Source organism: Poromitra crassiceps (assembly GCF_964638095.1).
Source record: "Poromitra crassiceps genome assembly, chromosome: 1".
In the NCBI taxonomy this organism is placed as follows: Eukaryota; Metazoa; Chordata; class Actinopteri; order Beryciformes; family Melamphaidae; genus Poromitra; species Poromitra crassiceps.
Genome location: NC_139623.1, coordinates 78,566,828 through 78,593,616, shown reverse-complemented (window position 1 = coordinate 78,593,616; position 26,789 = coordinate 78,566,828). Strand labels below are relative to the sequence as shown.

Below are 26,789 nucleotides of genomic sequence, written 5' to 3'. Positions count from 1 at the left end.
CCTGCTCCGTCCAAACAGTGGTGTAGGTGGTTGAGGGATGGAGGGGGTTTACAGAGCTGCGGTGCGATAACGGTGAATAGAGATTGATTACTATAATAGTAATTATATTCTACTAATCACACAAGCAAACATTTCATTATTAACACTAATGGAGTACGAGGAAATCCTGCATCGTACGGTGTCGGGGTGTGTATGTGATTTTTGTGTGTGGCATTTTTGCAGAGGATGCTTCATTAAACTGATCGTTAAGTCAGTGAAAGACACAAATATGAAAATGTGTGAGATAAAGAATGCATTATTTTTGGAAAATCATTGTTTTTGGCATTTGAGTTTCCATCCAGTATTTTCACCCTAGAATTTTTATTCAAATGAGTTTTGCACTGGAAAATGTTTTGGTGCTAAGAGCAAAACCATAGAGACTAGCTGCTGCAGTCACAGCATCGAGGGTTAAGTGGACACTTGGTTAATTCGAAAAGCACTTTTCATTGTTTCACAAGGAACAATTGTTTTGTGTTGGACATTTTGTCTGTGTTGATCACCACCCATTATTTCAATTATTCTTTGGGGAGGTAGAGGTGTGATGCCGCATAAACACTCGCAAGCTCTTGTAATTGGCATGTCGCTCTGCCTGAAAATGAAGTGTTTGTTTGTTTGTCTGTCTGTCTGTCTGTCTGTCTGTCTGTCTGTCTGTCTGTTTTTTTGTATAGCACTGGCTAGTGATGAGTGTTACTGTGACTCACGCTGACCCTCAGCTCAGCAAACCTGTGATTTAAAGGATAATTCAGCAGCCAGCCAACAAAGCATAAGGGGCGCTGCCAACCCCTGTGTGTGTGCATATGTGTTTATTTTGGGATTTGTACTTGTATCTGTGCGTGTTCTCAGCTTTGCCGCTACAGTGCTCCTAAGGGTTGGGAGATGTAGTTCATAATAGTCTAAAGAGGAATCTCCACCCATTTAAGGAGCCAAATGAACAGAGCGGCTTGTGCTTTGATGCAGCAGGAGGCCAGATCAGATAAATACAATCAGTAACACAGTGTACTCCCTGAAGGTTCTGACAGCGGATTACCCTCATTGTATTTATCTATATCAATTATAAACACACACACACACACACACACACACACACACACACACACATGTACACACACGTACACGCACACACACACACACACACACACACACACACACACACACACACACACACACACACACACACACATACACGTGTGTAGCTCAACCAGACCGCCTCTTTAATACTTGAAGTTCTCAGAAGCACCAAGGGAAGCTGTAGGATAACGTTGCCCCCTTGTGATTTAAGGTAAAAATTGCAATCCAACATTTCAAGATGTTTTAATGTCCCCATTACATGGCTTTTAATACTGCAGTGCCTGGAAATGATATGATGCTTTTTGTATTTTGCTTGTAACTTCTTAAATGTTTTTCTATACTGTTTGGTTCCAAAATTAAGCGTGTTTGAACATTAGACCGTTAGGCGTTAGACCATTAGACCATTGAACAGTTGACTCACACACACTGCAACGCACTGTCACTTTGTTGTGTACCATTACTGTACTGTACTGTATTGTGGTCTGTGTTATGTCTACACGTACTGTGTACAGACATGTCTGTATCACGTGTAGCCTACATAGTTATGTAGGTCTACACCCTTTTTCTGTCGGTCTTTGTGACCATGTCCTTGTGTATGTAAGGCTGAGGGTGCTCAAAGCATAAAGAATTTCATTGTATTATACATTGTATTATACATATGACAATAAACTACTTGAACTTGAACTTGAACATTAGGGGTGGCTAATTCCTAGGCTCGGCCGCTGCGCCGCCTCGTCCGCCCTGCAGCTCGACCGCTGTGCGGGCTCTCCTGCTCTTATGACATCATTGATGATGTCACAACTTCACATCGCTGATGACATCACAATTGCTCTCATGCCATCACTGATGATGTCACAATGCACATCACTGATGACATCACTTCCAGGACAAAAATTTAAACAGAGATTGCCCACATGCTTCCTTTTATATTTTGTGCATATATATATATATATATATATATATATATATAATGTAGATATAGATATATATCTGTGTGTGTGTGTGTGTGTGTGTGTGTGTGTGTGTGTGTGTGTGTGTGTGTGTGTGTGTGTGTGTGTGTGTCTCTGAGTGAGTGAGTGTGCGTGCGTGCGTGCATGTGTGTGTGTGCATTCTCATGCTGTGGATCAGACACAGATGGTGTTTTTACTTGTAAGCCCGGCTCTACTCAGCAATACCTCCAGATGTTGGTGTTGTATCTTCAGCCCATTTGGCTCAGGCAGTCCAGTTTGGATGCATTTGCCCTCACTAGCCATTTTCAGTCACCAAATGAACATGGCATTAACTATGTTTTGATTTTGTTTTCCCTCATAAGCTGTTGACCTCATAGCAATGCAAAGCGTCAAACAGGGCTTTAAGAATAATAGCAAAAAACACAACACTTCCCATATGTGATTCTATAATCCAAAACATTTCATTCAATGTTGTTATGGTGAGCAGACATGAAGAACAGACATAACATGTTATCTGATTCAGCTCTGCTCGCCTCAGGATGGGAGATGCTGTTGCCTAGCAGACATGGCATGCTGGAATCATACCTTCAATAGTTTATGAGAAGACAAGGTGCTCTTTTGAGCCGCTTATGAGCAGTTTTCATCTCTGAAGATCAAAGCATTAAAACACTTCCCTGTGTCTTATTTATTTCAGTTTGTAGCTCAGCCAAACTGCCAGCAGCTGTTGGCGTCGCGGTGGTATGACGAGTTCCCCGGCTGGAGGCGTCGCCACTGGGCGGGCAAGTTCCTCACCTGCGTCTTCATCGGCCTCCTCTTCCCCGTCTTTGCCCTCTGCTACCTCATCGTCCCCAAGAGCCGCTACGGCCACTTCATCCGCAAGCCCTTCATCAAGTTCATCTGCCACACGGCCTCCTACTTGACCTTTCTGTTCCTGCTGCTCCTCGCCTCCCAGCACATTGTCACCACAGAGCCGGACAGGCAGGGCCCAGCACCGACCACTGTGGAGTGGATGATTCTCCCCTGGGTGCTGGGTGAGTGAAAGGCGTGTTGGAACGGAGAGTGTTTTTTGTGGTGTAAGGTGATGGGTACAGAGGATAGGTGTGTAAAAGCCCTGCATGACGATGCCTAAATGAATACATGAATGTGAATTGTGAATGAGGAATGGTACAGCCAGAGCCGTATATAGAGAAGAGTCGCGACATCTCCATTCACTCCAATGGGCCAGTTTTTTACTCTCAAGAGTTCCAGGAAGTAAGGTTCTGGATTAAGCAGCACTGTTGAGTTGCAGCAAAATGGAAAATTTGTGATGTACTTAATTTTTGTTTTTGTTTTTATCAAATTGTACATTAGTAGCTTTATTTTAGCATTCAAAAGTAGCGCGAGACCCCTTCCTGGCTGTTTGCTCTGGGTACAGCCAAAACATGGGTGTTTAATCTGCTATGTGCAGCACAGAAGAAAGAAGAAGAATACAAAGAGTAATTGGCAGTACAAAGACTAGATCAAATGGCTGAAGATGTTACGACTCACATGGTCTTTTTATATCTAGGATTCATCTGGACAGAGATCAAGCAAATGTGGGATGGTGGTTTCCAAGACTACATCCACGACTGGTGGAATCTGATGGATTTTGTCATGAACTCTCTCTACCTGGCAACCATTTCCCTCAAGATCGTAGCCTACACCAAGGTAAACAGTAACTCTGAATGGCCACCACCAGATATTACACCAGTGTAAGGTTGACCAGGGGTCATGTTCTGCTAAAGACAAAAGGTATAACACTTTATTGCAGACAAAGAAGAAATGTAATATGTTGTTGAGGCCGCACATTTAAAGGCAAATTGGTATACTTTGTTACAGTAATAGTTATGAAGAAAGCTAGATTAGCCTCACGTACTGTGTGTTCTCTCTTTCGATCCATCTCCGTCTGTTTCTCCCCCATCCTCTTGGTGGCATCCAGTACAGCGGCTGTAAGCCCAGGAACCAGTGGGAGATGTGGCACCCTACGCTGGTGGCAGAGGCGGTGTTTGCCATAGCGAACATCTTCAGCTCTCTGCGCCTCATCTCCTTGTTCACAGCCAACTCTCACCTGGGGCCGCTGCAGATCTCTCTGGGGAGAATGCTGCTGGACATCCTCAAGTTCCTCTTCATCTACTGTCTGGTAAACAAGTGTTTGCATGAACATGAACTCACACATACACAGGCGTTGTCACACATACACACATGATGCGCTGGCGTCAATAGCTGTATCTGTAAATAGTTCCATTAATTCTCTATCCCCTGACCTATTCCTGAAATAGTTTTCTTGAAGGATGAATAAATGTCCTCAAACGTTTTATTTGCACTATACTCGTAGCATTATCAAAACCCACAAGTAGAGTTAAACCTGATGTAGCCCACACACACACACACACACACACACACACACACACGTACACGTACACGTACACACTCACACACACACACACACACACACACACACACACACACAAACATGCACATCTATCTATATCTATCTATCTATCTATACATTTGGCAATGTGGGCTCTGTTCTCAGTTTCATGTTTTTGTCCCACTGATGATGTCATCAGTGATGTCATAAATCAGTGATGACGTCACCAGTGATGTCACTTGAGCAATTGATGATGTCATCAGTGACATCAGCATTGTGACATCACTGATGATGTCATCAGTGATGTCATAAGACTGATGGATGTAAACTTAAGGGGCACACACACACACCCTTGTGCATGTGAACTTAAAGGAGGACTTACCCCCTAGATATGTATTAGAACAGTGATTTGAAAATACCTATGGAAAAAACCAAGAAATGACATATGCTCTTGTCTATACTAGGCTCTTTGACTGTGTTCAAGTCCAGATTTTTTTTCGGAAATCGACGCCATTACAGTTTGCCTACTGCCTCAAAAATAATTTATTTGAGAGGGGCAATATCTTTATAAATATCAACAATTAGCCAACGCTGGTGGCCTGTTTGGAAACAGCTTTGCTCAAAATGGTTTTAAGTTATATCAATTTGGTAATTCAGTGGCGAACTAGAAATTTAATTATTTTTCTGCATGTATCTCTATGGAAACTACGTTACGAGAGCAAAGTGACGTGGGCTCGTTACAGCAGCACACCGCACAATACGACAAACCCCCCGTTCTGGGGTAACACAATGCGAGATTTCTCTACGTCATTCCCTCGTCCAAGTTGCCATATAGTCCCTTTTTCATTTTAGTTTGGGGGCTTTTCGTGATTCTTGTTAAAAGTTGTGCAAAAGTTTCCTCTCAGCGCAGTGCAGGCTGCCTGCGCCTCCTCCCTCCTGCCAGACCCCGGCTGGCGAAACAGCCTGCTGCATGCATGGGGCGTTCTGTAACCTCACGGAGCAACAAACAAACACAGACAGAAATAGCTGTTGTGCGATTTTTCTGCTCAATACAGTATGAGATTGGGTACAGGATTGAGGGAATCCCGCATCTGTTTGCGAAGGTGAGACTGGACAGGATGCTTTTCACAGACGGGCACAGGGCTACTCAGGGCACAGCTGCAGATTTCTCCTCCTCCTCCTCCGCGCATTCAGTCTGTCCAAAATCAATACCGATATAATCTCAGTAGGAGGGATGCAGGGAAATATATGATAGCCGATGTGTTTAGAGAAGCTTTGTCACGTTGTCACGTCGTAGTATAGCGTTATATTTTACATGTGCGCTAAACTGCGACCATATTTGTTTGCGGAAATATCAGACTGCTCTCTCTCTGCTCTCAGAGCACAGAGAGCTCTGCTCTGCTGCGCGCGCCCGCGGAGCTTGGAGCTAGTGCATGAGGTTTACAGTACGACTCTCTCCCGCCTGCCTGGCTGGAGACAGCTGCTTCCAACTCGGACTGATAATATATACATCATCATTCGAGCTTATCCAGGTAAGATATTAATAAAGTAGTGACACATTCAGCGGGAAACTAACTATAATTAAGACATGTGCCAACTTTGACGACGTTTGGTTCAGTATTTTAAGAGCAAACTTCAATAGTAATAGGCTTGGAGTTCTGAGGAGCCAAAAGGGTACAGGGGGGGTAGGGGAGTAATTATCTTGAAATCCCATAGTCTTTGGGAACACTGTGACGTCAGTGTGTTCCTAATCTCCCATTCATTTGAGAAAAAAAAAAGAAGCAGTGGTCGACCTTTCGAGGGCGCTTATGCCAGTTATGCTGCTGAAAAATGATACAAATGGTAAAATGGCAACAGTTTGGTGTCAAATGTGGAAATTCTGACCAGAATTCTTCACACATCACCCCCAAAGTCATATATATTGGTTAAAAGCTGAAAAAAAGTGTTTTGGAGGTAAGTTCTCCTTTAAGGACAATACAATTTTGTGAGCAACACACACACAACCGCACGCACCAATAGCGCAGGCGAGGCCACGCAGCAGCCAAGCTGTGGGCGAGGCCGCGTATGCAAGCTGCAGGGCCAGCTCGGCGAGCTGCAGGGCGGCCGAGCCTAGGAATCGAGCGCGTGAGATGCCTAGTATACTGTACATACACACTGCTGCTCTCTTCCTCTAGGTCCTGCTTGCCTTTGCTAATGGGCTGAACCAGCTGTACTTCTACTATGAGACCAAGGCTGCAGATGAGAAAGGCAAATGCAAGGGCATCCGCTGTGTGGAGCAGAATAATGCTTTCTCCACGTGAGTTTATGTGAACGTGTGTGTGTGTGTGTGTGTGTGTGTGCGTGCGTGCGTGCGCGCAAGTGTTTTTCTTCCTTTATTTATACAGGGGGAGTCTCACTGAGAGCAATGCTCTCTTTTTCAGGAGTGCCCTTTTCATATTCACATTCACACCTGGAAACTGACCAGTACAACCACAGTCTGATCTGCTGGTCACTGACCAGCTCCACTGAGCAGTTGGGGTTAAGGGCCTTGCTCAAGGGCACCTCAGTGGTGGTAATGAGGGAGGGGCAAGCGCTGATTTTTCACTTTTCCCACCCATATTTATCCTGCCGGCCTCGGGGATTGAACCGACGACCTTCCAGGTCACAAGCTCGCTTCTCTAACCATTGGGCCACCACTGCACCACTGCACTGCACTGTGCATGTGTGAGAGAGAGATTGTGAGAAATGCTGCATGTGTGAGATAGTGTGAGAGGCAGAGAAAGGTGTTTGTGCAAAATGTCAGCTTTTCAGGAAGGAAGAGAAACAGTCTTGTTTTTAGCTTGACAGCCATGCATTGTTTAGTTCAATTGGTGTAGAAGTCTCATAAACCCAAGAGTTGTAGAATTTTCTCAACCCACAGAGCAACTCATAATCCTTCAACTGAAAATAAAACCTGAAATTCACCAAAGATTGGTGTTGAGAAGTTTCCACCTGAGAGTGAGGATAATACTATATCAGTGGTTCTCAAACTTTTTCATGTCAAGGACCCCTAATAATGCCTCAAATACACTACCCAACTCTGACCAACTCTGAACATCTTTCACAGATTTTGAAAGACTGGGGAGTTTACACTACAAGACTTTTTCATTAAGATTTTTTATCACGACTGAACAACTGATTGAAATACACTATACGACTCAGACCGCCTGGAAATCACTGTTTGAAATACACTAGCCGATTGTCTCCATGACGACTCCCTCCAACTGAACATCACCTCACCAAAACTCTCGCGAGAGCGAGAGTTAAGCCGTCAGCCCAGCATTGACAGACACTGAGAACTGTGTAAAAGCCCCGCTGTCAGGACTGCTCTGTGCTCATCTGCGACACACAGTTAGATTTTAGTTTTAAAATGCAGTTCTCGGCTTACTACCACAGCTTATCGCCTAGTGATAAGCAATGTTATGCATCGAAATTAACGTTGGTTAATGGGATATGCAAGCGCGTCGATTTGGGTAGGGTTGCTAGGGTCAAGACCCTACCAACATTTCAGGGTGTCCAATTGTCCCTACCAACTTTTAAGCAACCTTATTTGCATTATCTTTGGAGTGCAGTTATATAGGTCATTTAGATTGTCTTCCCATATTTTGCAAGGATAGAATTGACCCGACCATTATTGAGTGAAATTAGTTTGCAATATGTTCAAAGTTACATTTACCCCTGTTTTTCACAACTGAATGGGCCAGTCCAATTCCCCCCCCCCAAACTCCCGTTTGATTGGCTCATTTGGCTGATGACCAAACAAACGCCCACCCACACACATGGCTCTGACACACACTACATATGGCTCATTTCCACCACATTTTACTGCCCTGTACAGCTCGTCACCACTCGGCTCTAATCGTATCAGCCCTATGGACGTTTTGCTTCCACCGCGGATCATCTGCCCCCACCCACCCCCGCCCACAGCTGGTCGTCTAAAAATAGCGACCGCATATCTGTCCTTCGGCTATAACATAACGTTACAATTAAATCCATCCACAGAACTTTTAAACTGTTTATGAAATACTGGTGCCTCTAAATGACCTACAGTGTACATGGGCAAATGTGACAATCGGCCAAGAGAATGATATCACAGGCATGCGCTGCGCTGTGCGGGGACGGGAGAGGCGCAACAGAGTGAAGCCTCTACCCCGCAGCCTCTCACCAGGCAAGACCGGGGCTTCCAAACACCCGCTGCGGCCTAGCGGAGCGCTGCAGCCTCCACTCAGCTACAGAGCTCCCTGAGCGAGCAGCGGACTTTTTTCTCAGACAATTGAACACCCGCCACGATTTTATTTCACCGGAGGTGAAGGCAGCGACACAAAATACTGATGGAAATATACATAACAGAAGATAAGGTAAGACCACTAAACTGGTATGCAGCCACCAGCATTGCATTGACAGTCAGTAGACAGAGTAAACACGATTCTCTCTGACCAATCAGTAGCCATCAGAGTTTTACGTCACCATTTGGGACCTACTCGCCAGCCCGAAGTACCCCGACGAGGCAGGGACCAAAAGTACCACGACTCAGCCTCAAATCAAACCGAGCTGGGCCGGTTTTTGACGGTGGGATGAGACCAAAAGTCGAGTCGAGCGGAGCGGGACCGCGCTACTAGCTGCTGTGGAATTGGGCCATAACACGCCGACATGCTGCCGCAGCCGCCTCCTCCTCCTCCTCCCGCTCGGAAAAAGAGGGGTCCCCCTGCAGCAACTGTAAGTAACTCGTTACGTTAGGGTAGCAAAACGAGACGTCATTGTTGGTGGAGGTGGAGGAACACACCACACACTCTCTCTCTCTCTCTCTCTCTCCTCTCCTCTCCTCTCCTCTCCTCTCCTCTCCTCTCTCTCTCTCTCTCTCTCTCTCGGGACTAGTGTGAGAGAGAGCACAGAGAGAGACACACAGCCTGGTGACGCGAGGTTACTCACACACATACACACACACACTGCGCTGTGCAGTCGCAGCAACATCTCTCCCTCTCTGAGCAACGAACACACGCACACACACACACACACACACACACACACACACCGTGTGTGTGTGTGTGTGTGTGTTCGACACACGCACTGGATATCTCTTTCTCCGTTTCCCTCCCCCCCTCTCTCTTGCGCTCTCTCTCTCTCGGAGGAGAGAAATGTCCCTGCTGCAGACGGGACACGCCCACACAGTCCGCGGGAGAAAATACACTCTAAAAAGTAATTGATTCTCATGACTTTTGCCAGACTGTCAAACCTAAATTTATATACTTTGCGACGTTCATCATCGTTCAAATTTGGCTAGTGGCTTATTAACATAGGGTCCTGTGATGTGATGAACTCAAAATGCTAAATAATAAAGAAATATTTCTGGTTTCCAGGGGATTATTTTTTATTTAAAATTAGATATTCCTCTAAATATGGCTAAAAAAGGTTAAAAAAAAAGCTAAAAAAAAATTCGGCGGCGCCCGCTCCTGCCGTCCTCGACCCTACCAACTTTGAGACCAAAACGACGCCCTTGGGGATATGTCTTACAGACCCATACGCACTGGCGCTGTCAATTGGCCAAGCCTAGTGGCCAGCAATGCATATCGTGCATTCCTTTATAACTGGGGATAGCGTAGATAATTATTCTGTAACTTGCAAAGATATATTGTTATGTTGATAATGCACACAACTCAATAATGACATTATGTAACGTTACTTGGTCGTTAACTAACCGAGCGATGTGGCTGAGCAGCCTACAGCTTCAGGCAGCTTACCTGATTATGAAGAGCACTACAAAGTCGGGCATTTTTAATGATGTCCTCGTTCCAATCAGTTCAACTCAATAATGACATTATTTAACGTTACTTCCCAGCAAGCACGGACGGACCTGGACGAATCGAGAGAGCCCAATCGGGGCCAGCTCAAGTCATATCATGACGAGTCAGATCTGGCCCAAGTATCCAACTAATTTCACTCACCACTGAAATATCCATGAGGATAACTAAATGGTTGCAATCAATCACGTATTTCTCAGCCTGGGCTATTTTTTTATCCAAAATCCGAATGATCAGCACTTGTGCACATCTGCTGATTAACAAACTGTTTATTCGTGGAGGTGGGACTACGAGGAGATGAATTGCGGGGGAATCCTGCAATTGTCTCACTTGCATATCGTGTTGCCAGATTGTTTTGAAAGAGAGAAAATACACTGCGAGGCGTAAATATTTGAGTTGGGAGTTGCATGCTGTAGCATGTGTTTCGGGGTTCTGCTTACACAGATTGTAAACTGTTGTGATGTGCGATCCACTAAAGTTCGGTAAAGTGACAGATTCGCACTTCCCGGCTCAATAGCTCATAAACGAAGCGTGTACTGCACACACGATGCCTCCCCATCTTAGTAGACAACGAGCTACAACCTCATTTTCACCTAAATGAGCGATCCTCCGAGCTGGACAAATAACATTGGTCTCTATGTGCTGCGGGCGGTGAGGCGAGTGCTTAGGGACCGTCAGACTTGACGCCAACGTTTTAAATAAAAAACAAGTTTCTGCCATAATCCTATCGTATACGGTAGGCTATGTATTATCCGTGTCTCATAGCCTGTTTGTGTGTGCAGGAGCACTGGCAAACAAACGTTATAGGCTGGTGACACTTGTAAATTTTGAGGGGACACTCAATGATTCTTCCAGATTCAGTTTTGAATTAAATTAGCTATCGTTTTTAATAAAAGTGTCCCGACTCCATGGATGTTATACTGGTATAAAAATAACAAGGGGTCCATGTTTTGAAACAGTAGGCTATATTACTCCAACCTACAGCAGAATATTTCAGCGAACAGTTAGTGTAGCGGTAGCCGACCTGTAAATTGTAGATCCCGAGTTCAAAACCCACACGGGGTGGTATTATATTTTTTGAAAATGTAGCATAAAATTGTTAATCTGGACATAATTATAGCTTTATGTATAAAGTTGCTGAATATACACTGTTTAAATAGCAGAATAACTGAACATGCCCATTCATGGTAACGGTCATATTTCGACGTCACCTTGACGTTCCCGCGTAGACGTCTAAATCATCCCCAAATCACCATGTGATCTGGCCTAGTCCTGAACGTCACTGGAACACGTCATCACAACGTTATCATGACGTAATTTTGCTTGCTGGGTTGGTTGTTAACTAACCGAGCGATGTGGCTGTTACTAGCAGCCTACTACAGCTTCTGATATGAAATGAGCGAGCACTGCAAAGTCGGGCATTTTTAACGATTTCCTCTTTCGGCTTGCAACCAAAGACACCTACGGTTAGAAGCAGTATGAGTTGACGGGATTCGGTAAAACTTTAGTCCTTGCTTTGTTGATAGTGTAACAGACTGTTCAGTGTTGTGTTGTGTTCTATTGCGTGTGTGCGAGGCTGTGTATGTTCCCTCGAGTTGCGTAGAACAGGATATGTGGGGAGAAGCTTGTTATAACCTTACAGCCTGGCTCTATCGTTTATTATTTTATTAACCAAGTGTGAATAGGCGGACCCGAATACTCTGCTACAATAGCTTTCCGATTCTGGCATCGCACTGCACAACACGAAGACATGTCTTGTGCGAATAGTTTTCGGGCCACTGGAAAACTACTTGACAGGGCTGCGCGGATTCATTTTTTTTATTCACCTTTTGTGTACCGCCCATGGTACCGCCCTCCTCTGTTTTCATTGGCTGTTGATGGAACATTGAGTTGAGTCCAGTTGGGTTGAGTCGGTGGAGCAGTATACACTATGCGATATCAGCTGCTGGATTTCAAACATGTTTGAAATAATCGTGTGGCTCCGACTGGCGTCATCTGGCAGTTTACACTAGACGATTAGAAATCTGCACCCAGTTTACACTAACCGATTTCGGTGCTAATTGGTGCTAAGACTACAGACAACTGGCAACATCTGAGGACAACTAGAGCCAACTAGAGCCAACTAGAGCCATCTGAGCCCAACTGGAAATCCTATGTAAAATCCTAGGAAATGTCTTGTAGTGTAATCTCAGCTTAAACTGACACACATTAGACCATGGACCCCCATTTGATAAGATTTTGTCCCAGGGCCCCCCAGGGACCTCCCCCACTCTCCTGGCCCTGTCTTGCAGGAGTCTGGTGTTGGTGTCGTTAGGCTGATTGGGTGCACCTGGGCCCGGGGCACTCATTGGGCTTAAGAAGATGATCAGACCTTCAGACCATTCAGTCTCTCTCCTTCCTCACCGATGCACATTTTGTTCTGTTCTTTTTGTGTAATGTTGTTTGTGTTGTCTGGTTATTTTCCCGTAGTTTTAGTTCATACATTATTGTTTTAACTTCTACTTTGGTTCTACTGTATGACTCCCCTTATTTGAGCCAGGTGGGGAATCATCATATACAAAAGGAAAAGTTGAAACTAAAGCTGTGTTCACACCGATATATTTATTTTTCTCTCTGATTCAACCCTTTGGAATCGCTCTGTCGCTCTGTTTAAATCGCTTGTCAACAGGCACAATAATTGACGGACATCTGGGGGCTATAACGTTACGCAATTTGTCCACTACGTGCCACCGTAGTTGTTTACAAGCTAAGCCTATCAGCGTACTCCTAACTCCTAACGCCAGCTCAATACCGGTAGTACAGACTTCACTTCATGTCAGCTGTCAGCCTGTCAATCAGCTGTCAATGCGGTTTGTTGCCACACAATAAACCAGCGGTTTGTTCCAAGCCAGTGTGATCCTTGACTCACTCTCACACGGCAGCCAATCAGCGTTGAACAGCGAGCGACTGATGCCAGCGTAATTTCGCTCGAGTTGGGACATTTCATCTCGGGCGACGAGCGAATTTTCTCCCTATCGCTCTGTCTCTGTCGCTTGGACGCCCAGCGATTTTTCTCCCGGGCGAATATACGCTCAATCGCTCGTTTGCATTGACTTTGTATGTAAACTCGATGCCAGCGAAAAACTTTAATAGGTCGGTGTGAACGCAGCTTAACTTATAAACTAAAACTAAGGGAAAATACTGTAAAATAGACAACACAAACCACATTCAACGAAGAGAACAAAGGTGCATTGTTGAGGACAGAGACAGACTGAAGGTCTTCTTAAGCCCAATGAGTGCACCAGCCCAGTTGCACCCAATCAGCCACGACCTCAACACCAGCAGGCTCCTGCGAGACAGGGCCAGGAGAGTGGGAGGGTCGTCACACTTTTACAGTAGATGTTTTAATTTACGGAAAGTGTATGAAATCCATGACAAAAAGAGTCACTTACTGTTACTTATGGTTCCCCCCTCAAGGACCCCTGGGGGTCCCCGGGCCCCACTTTGAGGACCACTGTATGATGTCTGTATGTTTTCTGTAGCTATGTTATCAAGTTGTCATCCATCATGTATCTTTCTCCTTGCAGGTTGTTTGAGACCCTTCAGTCTCTCTTCTGGTCTATCTTTGGTCTGATCAGCCTGTATGTGACCAACGTGGATGCGGACCACCAGTTCACCGAGTTTGTCGGTGCAACCATGTTTGGCACCTATAACATCATCTCGCTGGTGGTGCTACTCAACATGCTCATAGCCATGATGAACAACTCCTACCAGCACATTGCTGTAAGCACAGATCTACTGTAACATCATATGAAGACTGTGGGTGTGCAATAGATAATGGGCCCTATCATGGCAAAAGCAGTAAGTTAGCGCTTAATTAATGGCCGTTCCCAAGTCATCTGCTATTCTCCGTGCCCCGCAAAATTTCGCCTGCACGTGGCACAAATGGGATTCGGCCAGTCTTAACCACCTGAATTATTCACAGGTGTGGGCATTACATCAATCAAACCAATCAGATTCCCGTGTTGCACAGTTTGCGCGATGCATGCTGTAATTCTCCCATTCTCTCCACTAAATAATGGTGTGCTCAAGCGCAGCGGGGTATTTTTGCACTAAGCCCCATCACACAGGACGCCGAAGCAACGCTTAACCTAAGCTCTACCTACGCTGAACCCACAAGTTTCATTTAGGCGTCCTTGTTAACAGGCGAAGCCGAAGCCACGCTCACGCCTTGCTCAAGCGATCGTTCAGGATTCACGCCTATTCCAAGCGTGACGCGTGCTGAAGCCGAGCATTGATCTGTCAAGCCAGGTATGAAGTCAATGGGAGTTGTGGGCGGGTTCAAGGCGCAGAGTAGCCGCTGAGAGGAAAAGAGAAGGCTTCTTGTGTGAATGATAAAGCGTGAGCCTGCCTCAAGCTTCAGTTCTGCTTACGTTAGGCGTCCTGTGTGAACAAGGGCTAAGAGCTGTTTAAGAGCTGCCTTTAGGTGCTCTTAAAATTGCATGCACGCAAAGAATTTGCTGATGATAGCAGAAGGCAAGCATTTTGCGGGGGCACGCCTGGTTTGGCATGGGGCACGCCCACACTTGTGTCTGCGCTCAGATCCTGGTGCAAAATGGATGGTATCGTGGCCAAAGTGCAAAATGACGATAGCATCAGACGCAGGGAAGATAGCACAAGAGGCGCGCAAAAGCGATAGCACCTGTACGACGATAGGGCCCATAGTGTGTTAGACAGGGGTTGGGGCTATTCATGAATTGAATTGAGAATGCATGGTCAATTCCAATTCGGCTCCTGGAGTTCTCTGGAAACAATTGAATTGGAACGAAACAGAATAGAAATTCCACTTCTATGAGAGGCTGTCTTGACTTGCTAAACATTATAAAACAAATGTTATGAATCAAATTAAAGTTAAACAAATCAAATACATCTAATCGCAATGTATATTTGATTACATCAAATCCCTTTAACACTTTTGGTAAATTCAGTATTGATAATATACAGTACACATAAAAAACATTTCATAATTTCATATTACAGTATTCTGTTTCCTGTAGATCCCCCCCTCCATTCCAGTTCCTCGGTTGATTTTACATCGATGAGTTCATTCATGAATTGACCCAAACCCCAGTATTAGTGTGATGACATACAGTAGTATGCAGCACTGTATGTGGGTGGCCTAAGGACAATGGGCCCTATTCTCCCACAGGCCTTCGGCGCTAAAACGGGCCTTAAACGCAAAAAAACGTGCCTTGCGCCTGTTTTGGGACGATATCAATATGGCTTTACGCTGCCAAATGCGCTTTAGGCCGAATGGGCGTGGCGCAGTCCCAGAATGGGCCAAAGTGGGCGTGTCGGCGCTAAATACCTATCTTCCGAGCTGGCGTTAATTTAGCGCCTTGCGCCTTTGAAAAGCAGGCCTATTCCTCCCCTCTCTCCTCTGTCACCCTTAGCTGTGTCACTCTCTCCCTCTCTCCTACTGACAGGAGCAGGCATTGGTGTGCGTTTACCAGTTTATTGTGAAATAAATCCTTCCGCGTTGAGTTACTGTCACAAGCCTGTGTGACAACGCGTCCAGCCTGGGTAAAACAACTCCGTGTACCGCTTTGAGGCTGCAGGCAGTCTGACAGGCACAATACGACTGTCTCTCTCTGACTGCCTGTGAATGCCCCAGCATGCAATTGGGTACTCAATTTCGCTACTAAATAGCAACTAAATGAGGCGAAATAGATATAAAAGGTCGATCTAAAATAATGTGTAATGGTAACACAGCCTGCAATTGTAGAACATTTCAATATTGGACCAAATAAATAATCGAAATTAAAACACCACCCTAAGTGAAACATATATGTCCTCCTGGGCCTATATATATCCTTTGTCGATTTAACGTCATTTAGATAAGTGTCAGAGGAACGCGCTTCAGAACGCGCTTCTACTGTCATGTGCTATACTGTGATGTCCGCTCCAATAACTTTGCCCAACTTCACATTTAGTTTTACAATAAAAACACATTTATGCAATGACTTTACATAATGTAGGGTATATTTATGTGCATCATTCTACCTGCAGCAGGGGAGAGAAAACGATATCATTCTGAACAAACTTTCACCAATATAAAATTAATCTCATCATATAGGGATAGGCTATATTTTTGTAGCTGATGCCTTTAGAACATTATTTTCACTTTGATCTTGCTATAGTGTAGCGTATTTACATGCTTGCAGTATTGAAACTGCAGTTAGATTGGTTTGAGAAGCATAATAATATGGAATAATAGCCTATAATGCAGACAGACAGACTGGATGAAGGGAGGGGGGGGGGGGGGGGGGGCAGAGCGTTTGGCTTTCGTCTGGTTTTGCGGGATCACTGGAATTGGAGCTAAAAAGGCAAGCGTGCGATTCGTTTATTGCACTTATCCAATGAGCATGACGGTGCATAATTTTACGCCTAAAAGGCGTGGTTGTAATGCTTTGGGCTGCATCTAGCGCCAGTACGACGATATCAAGTGCGCCTTTCCACGCCCACTGCTTTGCGCTGCGGCTGGCGCTCGGCCTAGAAACTGCGCCGCTGCAACGATAGAGCCCGTTAAGGCCAAATTATACTCTACGATGACATTAAAGACGGAGACAGAGACGCACAGAGCCTTCTGTCCGTACTCTGCGTTCATTTCGTGTGTTTTCTGTCCGTCATCTGAAAGCTTACGGATACGCACGAAACGCAGCAAAACCACACACACACTCATGCATTTGACTCTCTACTGCCCACTGGTGAATGTATTGCTTAATATGATACGAACGTGAGAGATGCATGGAAGTATGTGGGCAGTGACGATTACACCGTTTGGAACGGACGCATCTATTTACTTATGAAAATGGAGTATAAATTAAAAGATTGACATGTATTACATGAATGTTTGGGAGTGGTGGTGGTTTTCAAATGCACTCAAATCATGATTTCAGGACCATGCAGACATCGAGTGGAAGTTTGCCAGGACAAAGCTGTGGATGAGTTACTTTGAAGAAGGGGGCACTCTGCCGTCCCCGTTCAACATCGTCCCCAGCCCCAAATCAGCCTGGTACCTCATGTGTTGGATTAAGCGGCAGGTGTGCAAGAGGACAGACTCCAAGCGCCCCGAAACCTTTGGAACACTTGGAGTAAGTCAGGCGTTAACCGCCTTTAAATAGACCCTTTCCCATGGGGGTCATTTTGTGTCGAAAAGGCAGGGTAAACACAGGTGCAAGCAAAACACTAATGAGGGTTTCCAACTTCCAATCATGGAATCATGGAAGAATGGGACAAAATGTTCCATTTTGTGTTTTTTCAACACAAAATGGCCCCCGTGAAAAGGGTCTATTTGTATAGGTTGTGCTGTTTTTGTTTTTTGTAGGAATTTAGGAACAGAAACAGTATGGGAAGCTTTTGATCCCAACATGTCATTTGTGGGAGAAATTATAATGTTCGTCATTCAATAGATCTATGGGGCATCCTGCTGGCTCACCTGGTAGAGCGCATACCATTAAGGCTTGCAGGCAATGTACACCAGATGCGTTATGGCTGCGTTGCAGATCCGGTAAAACTGCCGCATCAAATCTGACTTCCCTCCCAATCTTAAAATAAATCTTATGGTATTCCCTAATAACTATGTGTGAAATTTCACATTTTTCTCAAAAAGTGCACAATTCCTCTATTTTTGGGAGCTAATCCGCTCTACTAATAGCATACTAACTTGTCCTCAATGAGCCGCACATTTTGAGGTCTGGCATGTCTACGTGATGTGAACACTGTGGCAGTTATTACATCCCAACATTTTGGCAGATATAAAGAAGTATGGGGGACTTTATATATATTTTTTAATAATATTCATTTTTGAGCAGGGAGCATTGGCGTTACAATACAATAACAAGTGTAAATTTCTTTTTTTTTTTACATTGAAACATCCCAACCAACACATCTACCCTCATTTGCCTCCCCACAACCCAGTCCCATTCCAACAGAAACAAAAATACATAAAATAATGGGGGACTTTATAGATTGTGCCTTGCTTTCAGCAAGCACAATAATAATGTCGTACTCTGAAGTAATACAAAAATAAAAATTCTCTGTCATTCTTGTCTCTTCTCTGTCCGCTCGTGTCTCTCCCTCTCTTTCTGTGACTTGCCTTCTCTGTCATTCTTGTCTCTTCTCTGTCCGCTCGTGTCTCTCCCTCTCTTTCTGTGACTTGCCTTCTCTGGCTTCTTGTCTCCATAGAGACGTGCAGCAGAGAACCTGCGGATAAATCATCAGTATCAGGTAAACGCAGTCGGTGTCAAAGCAAACTGAAAGCCATTACTCCCCTCTGCGTGTGTGTGTGTGTGTGTGTGTGTATGCGTGTGTGTGTGTGTGTGTGTGTGTGTGTGTGTGTGTGTGTGTGTGTGAGAGAGAGAGAGAGAGAGAGAGAGAGAGAGAGAGATGGATCACACATTCTGCACTTCAATTTCGTTTCTACAGTTTGAATTTCAGTCAGTCAATAGAATTTTTTTTCTGTCTCATAGAATAAATCAGTCACACTCAGCGGGATGTTTGTCACCATTCTCTGTTGCAGAGGATTTCATATTGTATTGTATTATTCATTATTTATCCATTTTTATCCATCATTGAATGAGGATACTGTACGTGTTCTAAGGCTGATCTCCTTGTGCATTTACTGTATTTCTATTTGTTGTTGTAGGAGGTACTGAGGAACTTGGTGAAACGCTATGTAGCTGCCATGATCAGAGATGCCAAGACAGAGGAAGGCCTGACTGAAGAGAACTTCAAGGTAGATTCTGTTTTGAGAGATATGCCGGTGTAAAAATGGCACAATGCCTGGACAAACATGCCAGGGACTTTTTTATGCCCCAGGCCGGCGACAGCCCTGGCCAGAGGCATTATATTTTCGGGTTCGTGCTGCTCGTTAACGCGATATTTCAGGAACGTCTTGAAGGAATTTCTTAAAATTTTGCACAAACATCCACTTGGACGCAAGGATGAACTGATTATATTCTGGTGGTCAAAAGTCAAAGTTCAACGTCACTGTAGTTTGCCAGACTCTCTCCCTGCAGCGGGAGAGAGTCTGGCTAGTGATAGCACCACTGTGGACTAGCGAGGAAAAAGGCTCTGTTTAATCACTTTACAGCCATCCACCAAAAGTACCATGCAGGCTGGCTTCATTGTATAATCCACATCAATCGTTTTCAGCGTGTAGCAACAAGCTAGCGGCTAGCGCTGCTGTTGTTATTGTCTCAAATGCAGCTGCGCAGGCATTTGAGATTGCCAGATTCGACACGTACAGCCGCAGAGGCATTTGAGATCCACAGATTCGACACGGATGGGGGCGGAAAGGAAATCCATATATGGTCGCAGTCGCAGTCAGAGCGGGTCGGAGTCAATTGACCTATCGCTAAGCCCCACCCCCCATGCTCACTCGGACAAACACAGGGCAGGCTGAGTAGAATAATGGCAGCCGTCACTGTCAAAGTTATATCCCAAGATGCTCTTCACAACTTTTTGAGGCCTGATATCGTCTAGAAGCCATCAGAAAGTACTTCACTATGCCATGGAGGGCAATGTACAACATTTAAAGCTATCGATAAAAAGAAATGTGATACGTGCATGCCTGGAAACGGCTTTAGCGAATCTTTAATCAAACGTTTTAACGGAGGAAGACAGCGGGTGGGGATAACAGGCGACTCACATCCAGAATTGACATTCACTTAGAGTAACTAACGTGGATTATATAGCCTATATGCCGAATTGAAGAGTGGCGCCTGGTAATCTATTTCATGTACCTCTGAATAATCAAGACGTTAAATAGTGTAGAGATGTTTTTCATAGCGACGGCACGCACGCATGGGTGGTGGTGTAGCAGATCAGCAGAGGCATAGTTTACAACTTTTAACATCATGTTTTCCTCCTGGATCTTTTCTCTTTAGACTACCTCACATTTATTTGGAGAACGAGATTAATTCCCTCGTTTTAGGTTTTGACTGGTGTCTGGCGATGTTATAATCACATCAATCAATGCGCCTCCTCTTCACTAGTCTCGCTGGCCAGCCTCCCCTCTCTACCTCTTCACCAACTCCACTACGCACATAACGTAATGACTGGAAACTCGCATAATTCAGCATTTTCTTTTGCCGACTTTCTGAATACCATGATGATTTCATGATACCTTTTGGATCATGGAAGCCAAATGAGGGAGAGGACTCGTCATCTCGCTGTCACCACGATTGCACTCCAAAACAGTAGCATTGTGGATGTGAGTGGATCTACGTTTACTAGCTTAATATTATCAATTGCCTGGCCTCCCAGGATACCTCGTAATGTTGCATTTACCCCCATGCACATCGTTTGACCATTTTTTCAACTTATAAATGTATGAAACCAGAGGAAACTCACGTTTTCTAGTGCTTCTCTGTGGAACTCTAAGCTGAGAATGTCCGAGTGTATTGTAGAGCTGCACGCGCTGTGATTGGCTCGTCTGCGTTCGGGGCGTGGCTTAGCAATAGGTCAATTGCAGAGCTTGCGGAGAGCGGAATGGGATTTCCATCCAGCACTGACTGAGATGGCAGCCAGGCACCAATGAGAGAGCTAAGTCCACCAGGCTGCTTCAAGCAAGTCAGACTAACGTCACTGTCACCTCACGTCCACCTGTTCCATGCATGTTAAACACGATATCTCAGTAATGCTTTGAGGGAATTTCTTCAAATTTGGGACAAACATCCTCTTGGACTCAAGGATGAACTGATTACAATTTGGTGGTCAAAGGTCAGGGTCACTGTGACCTAACAAAATACATTTTTGGCCATAACTCAAGGGCCCCTGTCTTACACCTGGCACAGGGCGGGGTAAATGCAAACGCAAGTGTCATTGCTACCTTATGCTACCGCCATGGGTGTGCCGGTCTGAAAATGAGGTGTGGCCCTGGCGTCGTGCTATCTTGTGGTGGAATGAAAAGAAGTGCACTAAAACCAAGTAACAGCCTGGTCTTATCCCAGCGCAGTCACACTGCTTCCAGGACGCACTGGTGCAGTTTCACAATGCGCAGTATCTGCTTGTTACACACACATAACCACACATAACACATAACACATAACACAGTATCTGCTTGTTACACACACATAACCACACATAACACATAACACATAACACATAACACATAACACAGTATCTGCTTGTTACACACACATAACCACACATAACACATAACACATAACACATAACACAGTATCTGCTTGTTACACACACATAACCACACATAACACATAACACATAACACATAACACATAACACAGTATCTGCTTGTTACACACACATAACCACACATACTGTAACACGAGGAGCACTGCAGCAGCACAGAAACAAAAGAAAATGTACAACATGAAAAACCATGTGTACATCACAAAAATAAAGTACATCACAAAATAAACAGATAGATAGATAGATAGATAGATAGATAGATAGATAGATAGATAGATAGATAGATAGATGTTGTATTGTAGGTTGTATTGTAATTTGAGTTGAATTGATACTGTACTTCCAAAAGCTCTGAGGATACCAAGTAACTTACCTTGTTACATGAAAAACAGTCAATTGACCACTATTTCCTTTGCTCTCTCAGGAGCTGAAGCAAGATATCTCCAGTTTCCGTTATGAGGTGATGGGCATGGTGAAGACAGGTAAACCCCCTCTGCAGGGGGCGAAGGCGGGTGGGAGCTCTGTGGAATCCAGCCTTGCCTATCCCAACTCCGCGCTCAAGGTCTCCCCCTCTCCTCCTAGCGGCGAAGTGAAAAGCAAACTTAACCTGTTCAAGATCACCGCATCCCTCCTCAAGCATGGCGGCGCCACAGCGTCGCCGAGGCCGCCAGAGGCCTCCAACGGGCTGCCCAACGGACTCGCCCCCCCGCCGTCTGACGAGAGCCCCGGCGACAAGTCGAGCCAGAGGAGAAACTTCCCCAAGGAGACTGACTTTGGCCTGTTCCAGAAACGCCACCGGAGCGGCGCTGGAGCCACCACGCCTGCTGTGGGGGGGGTTTCGAGAAGTATGTACGCTTTGCCTGAGGAAACGGGCGAGTCTGGGGCCTCAGACGCAGAGGAGCGGGACACAGAGCGAGAGGCAAGAGATAAGGAGGAGAAGAGACTGTCGGATGGAGCGGAGGAGGACGAGGCCACTGGAAGAGTGACAGTGACAGAGGCCACATTGGAGAGCGTGGCGGAGGGCGGAGAAAAGGAAACGGAGGAAAAGGAAAGTGAGTCAGTAGCTGGTGGATGTTCATCAGGGTCGTCCAGAGAGGAGACATAGGGCAGGGAGATGGGACAAGTAACAGTGGACTTAGAAGACAAGAGGACTGACAATCAGCGTGAGGTGAATGTGAGAGCTGCTTCAGAAATCGATGTAGGCCCATAGAGAGCCCCAGGAATGAGTCCGGAAAACATTGATGCTAGCACTTCTGGGTGCTTCACTGTTTTCGCCTATGGGATTTTTGAATGGGTTTTTGGCGCGATGCTTCAAATAAGGTCTAAACACGATTTAAACACGATTTCAGACGGAAGCCCGTCTTTATTGTCACACGAACATACTACAACACATGCATGCGGCCACAACACACACTCATGCTGACGGTGGCCGGTGAAATATGTCCTCTGCATTTGACCCATCCAGGCTTGTCCTTTCCTCCGGGGGGCAGGCCAGGAGCAGTGGTCGCTATTTCTTTCCAGCGCCCGGGGACCATCATTGGACCAACTTCAGATGTTGTCGTCACTGGTCGGATGACGATCTTCTGCATGTTTTTAGTGGGGGGTTATGTACGGAGGAACCCCCTGGGGGGTACGGGGAGAACATGCAAACTCCACGCAGAAAGGCCCTTTCAACGAGATAGCCCACCTGGGCAGTAGGCACTGAAGATATGGGGGGGTCACAACTCCAGCGCCCACAGCGTCCCAGGCGAGAATCGAACTCAGGACCTTCTAGCTGTGAGGCGACAGCGCTACCGACTGCGCCACCGTACCCCGTCTCTGGGCAACGCAAGTTTAATCAAACATGAACCAGTGTTCAGCAGGATAATCTTCACACATGACGACCACTTTTACGAGTTTTTAAGCTTTTACATGCCGTTAAAAGGGCGGCTAGCTAGCACACGGCTAAATGAGACTACACTGTTGAGTTGACGGGGATATTATACGTCAATAATGTCATCACTTCAAAGGACGAACACGGAAATTCTCTTTCCCTCACCTGGTTCAGCCCGGGGTAATCAGTGCACAGCAGCGCACACATCAACAACACTCCAGGTTGAGTGGTGACGTTGACGGGGAAACCTATGCGACACTGTGTGTAGTTCTGGATTAGCTTAGCACAAGCTTTTTACTTCTAGGGCTCGCATTTACGCTTCAAAACTCATGAAAGTGGTCCTCATGTGTGAAGATTATCCCGCTGAACACTGGTTCACATTTGATTAAGCTTGCGTTGCCCACAGACCTTATTTGAAGCATCGCACCAAAAACCCATTCAAAAATCCCATAGGCAGAAACAGTGAAGAACCCGTAAGTCCGCGACTTCCGCGTTCCGACTACAAAAATACCTCATCCCTGGGGCTCTCTATTGTCATTGGTTTGTTTGCGAAAGAGTCTAACTTTTCCAGTTATGACTCACCTAATGATCAGCGTTGATCTGTGGAGACTCAGGGAGGCTTTTGGTTTGACACAGTCAGACGTATGTGTTTTATATGTTGTTATATTAGCAAAGGAAATGCAACTCTGTCAAAGGCACATGGAGCTCTGTGAGAGAATCGTATGGATTTAGATTTTGGGATAATATCATTGGATCATGTCTCTTCCCAACCGACGATTGGAAAATAATTATTTCCTGAAACTAGATGTTTTCAAAATGTGTCCTTCCTCCCCCTTACTGTAGCTAGCTGCTGTCTACCTTTGAGCTATCCCATCATTCACCACACACACTACTCTGTCTCTTTCTCTGTCTCTCTCTCTCTTTCATCTCTATCTCCCTGGTCTGAGTTTCTCCCTACTCTGCTCAACTCTTCCTCCCCTCTTTCTCACTAGGCTCAGAAACGAAGATCAATATAGATGTATCATATTTCGTATTAGACCTCTTAACTCTCTGCCTTACTCTATTTCTGCACTTTACACACTTTACACTGGCATACAGTATGTCAAATATGTCTCAAGTTTTGATCACGCAACAACTTAATCTGTCAGTGTTTTTTCTATGCAAAACTTGGAAATGTGATTCTCATAACAGTATTTAGAATGATCGTACAATTAACAGTGACTGTTCGTTACAAGAGAATATTGTGTATAGAGTACAGGGTGACCCAACTGGCTATTGATTACTATGTGAGATCAAGTATATGAGCACACCTATCAAGCATTTTAAGCAACATATTATTCATGTTTTATCAATCCTACAAAAGTTTGACTTGTTACTTTACCTCTAGATGTAATGTTAGTATGAATGACTGATGTTATAGAGATTAAAACATAGATCAACAGAGTCTTGAATGACTATCTCTCTTTTTTCAATTCAGATTACACACACAGACACACACACGCACGCACGCACGCACGCACGCACGCACACGCACACACACACACACACACACACACACACACACACACACACAAAGGCGTCATGATGGGCTAAAATGAGACTTATTGTATTTTATGAAACTTCTGAGGACTTCATGCCCTCACTTTCTTTTAATGTAAAAAAGAGAATCTAATCTCTATCCCATGCGCTACATCCTGCTGGTGAAAGTTCTCGCTGTCAGGTGAATAGAACCGGTTGGTGACTGCACATGTGTTGGAGGAAGCATGTGCTAGTCTACAACTCTCCCCAGATTGGCAGTGAGGGTGGAACAACGAGCGGGACAGCAGGACAGCAGGGGGAATTGGCCACCTAAAATTGGGGAGAAAGCTTCTTAAAAAAAGTTAAAAAAAGTTTGCTGCCACTGCAGAGTGTGAAGAAGCAAAGAGGTGCGTGTGTAACAGAAGCTATCTATGAAACGCAAGGAATCGACCTATATTTCTAGGCAGGAAGTTCTAATTTTTAAGTTGTACTGTAGGTTGTCTGAAACAAGTAGGATACATTATCTGCAACCTTTCTAGGTACCTACTTTGGGCAAATTTGAAGCATGCAAATGGTTCATCGTGGAGTAGGATATCCCATAACACCGACGAAGAACAAAGATAGCCCCCAAACGTCCATTTAATGGCAGTGGCCAAAAGCCCTCGCTGGAGAAACAAGGGACACAACGTCAGCTAAAATAAATCTAGCCCATCACTTGATTTTTATTTTAAAATTGTCAATAATGCCAAATATTACTTCATTTTAGTGTTGTTTATATGTGGAAAGTCACCTTTGACCGCTTTTTTACGCGTTTTTCAGAAAACGCTTCAAAAGTCATAAAAGCAGTCATCATTTGTGAAGGTTATCTTGCTGAACACAAAGTTTGCTGTTTCATAAATTTTGTTAACCACAGACCTTATTTCAAGCATTTAACCAAAAATGTCCCAATGACTTTTAGACGAAGGAACTGGAACTAGTATGACTAGTTGAATTGCCCTTCAAAAATATGCCATCCCTCTGGTACTCTGTGCATCCATTATTAGAGTCATGATGATGACTTTGACTGACTTTTGTTGCTCCAGCAACACACCTTTTTATTCTGATCTGTTCAGATCAAAAAGAGCCTTTGAGTCGTCTTTCTTTTCTTTTTTTTCCAAAATGTTTTTATTTACAATTTGTTATCGTTACAATACATACAGACAAAACAACAACACCAACAACCACACCTCTGCTCCTCCAATTTGTACATAGGTAATCTTAAACCATATATATATATTTTTTAATTAAACGTCATACAGGTAAAGAAAATAAATAAAAACAAGGTATCAAAAAGACATTCTAGCTTCAGGAACTGCACTGCCATCACAAAACCTAGTTATGCTTGATCATCTGCTCAATTTAAATTACCAACATAACTAATGAATCGCATCCAAATATCTTCAAATATATGTTGTTTAGCTTTCAATATGTAAGTAATTTTTTGTAGTGGAAGGTTTGACAGCATCTGTCTAATCCATTGAGTTGAGCTTGGTCTGTGAACCATTTTCCACAACAATGCAATACATTTTTTGGCATTGAGCAACACGAGATCTATAAATTTCATTTCACTTTTACTATAACTGTGATTCTCTGGGTATAAACCTAGCAGAAAATGCTTGGGGTCCAAAAAAACTGGTTTTGAAATAATCTCCTCGATCATACTTCTTACCTCTTCCCAGAATAGCTGAATTTTTCTACATTGCCAAATGCAATGAAAGAGAGTTCCTCTTTCCTCTGCACATTTTGTACATATGTCAGGTATGTTTTTGTTATATCGATTTAGATCCACTGGGGTCACATACATCCGCATTACCCATTTGTATTGTATCAATTTACGTCGTGAATTTATAGGTAGGATATGAACTTCCTCACAAGCTGTTTCCCAATCTTCCTCTGAAATTTCA

At 44.6% G+C, this 26,789-nt stretch overlaps 1 protein-coding gene across 1 annotated transcript in view; it reads left to right on the top strand.

The window, feature by feature from the left end:
- Window positions 1-22,560, top strand: part of LOC310796432 (short transient receptor potential channel 4-like) — a gene marked incomplete at both ends in the record, with an annotated part of 47,901 nt that extends 25,341 nt beyond the window's left edge. Inside the window, 9 exons of the mRNA XM_083658616.1 lie at window positions 2,752-3,088; window positions 3,604-3,743; window positions 4,015-4,215; window positions 6,621-6,742; window positions 13,829-14,024; window positions 17,201-17,395; window positions 18,489-18,530; window positions 18,949-19,038; window positions 21,880-22,560. Coding sequence (XP_083514742.1) covers window positions 2,752-3,088; window positions 3,604-3,743; window positions 4,015-4,215; window positions 6,621-6,742; window positions 13,829-14,024; window positions 17,201-17,395; window positions 18,489-18,530; window positions 18,949-19,038; window positions 21,880-22,560 — 2,004 coding nt within the window. The remainder of the gene's footprint in view (window positions 1-2,751; window positions 3,089-3,603; window positions 3,744-4,014; window positions 4,216-6,620; window positions 6,743-13,828; window positions 14,025-17,200; window positions 17,396-18,488; window positions 18,531-18,948; window positions 19,039-21,879) is intronic.
- Between the last annotated feature and the right edge of the window lie 4,229 nt (window positions 22,561-26,789).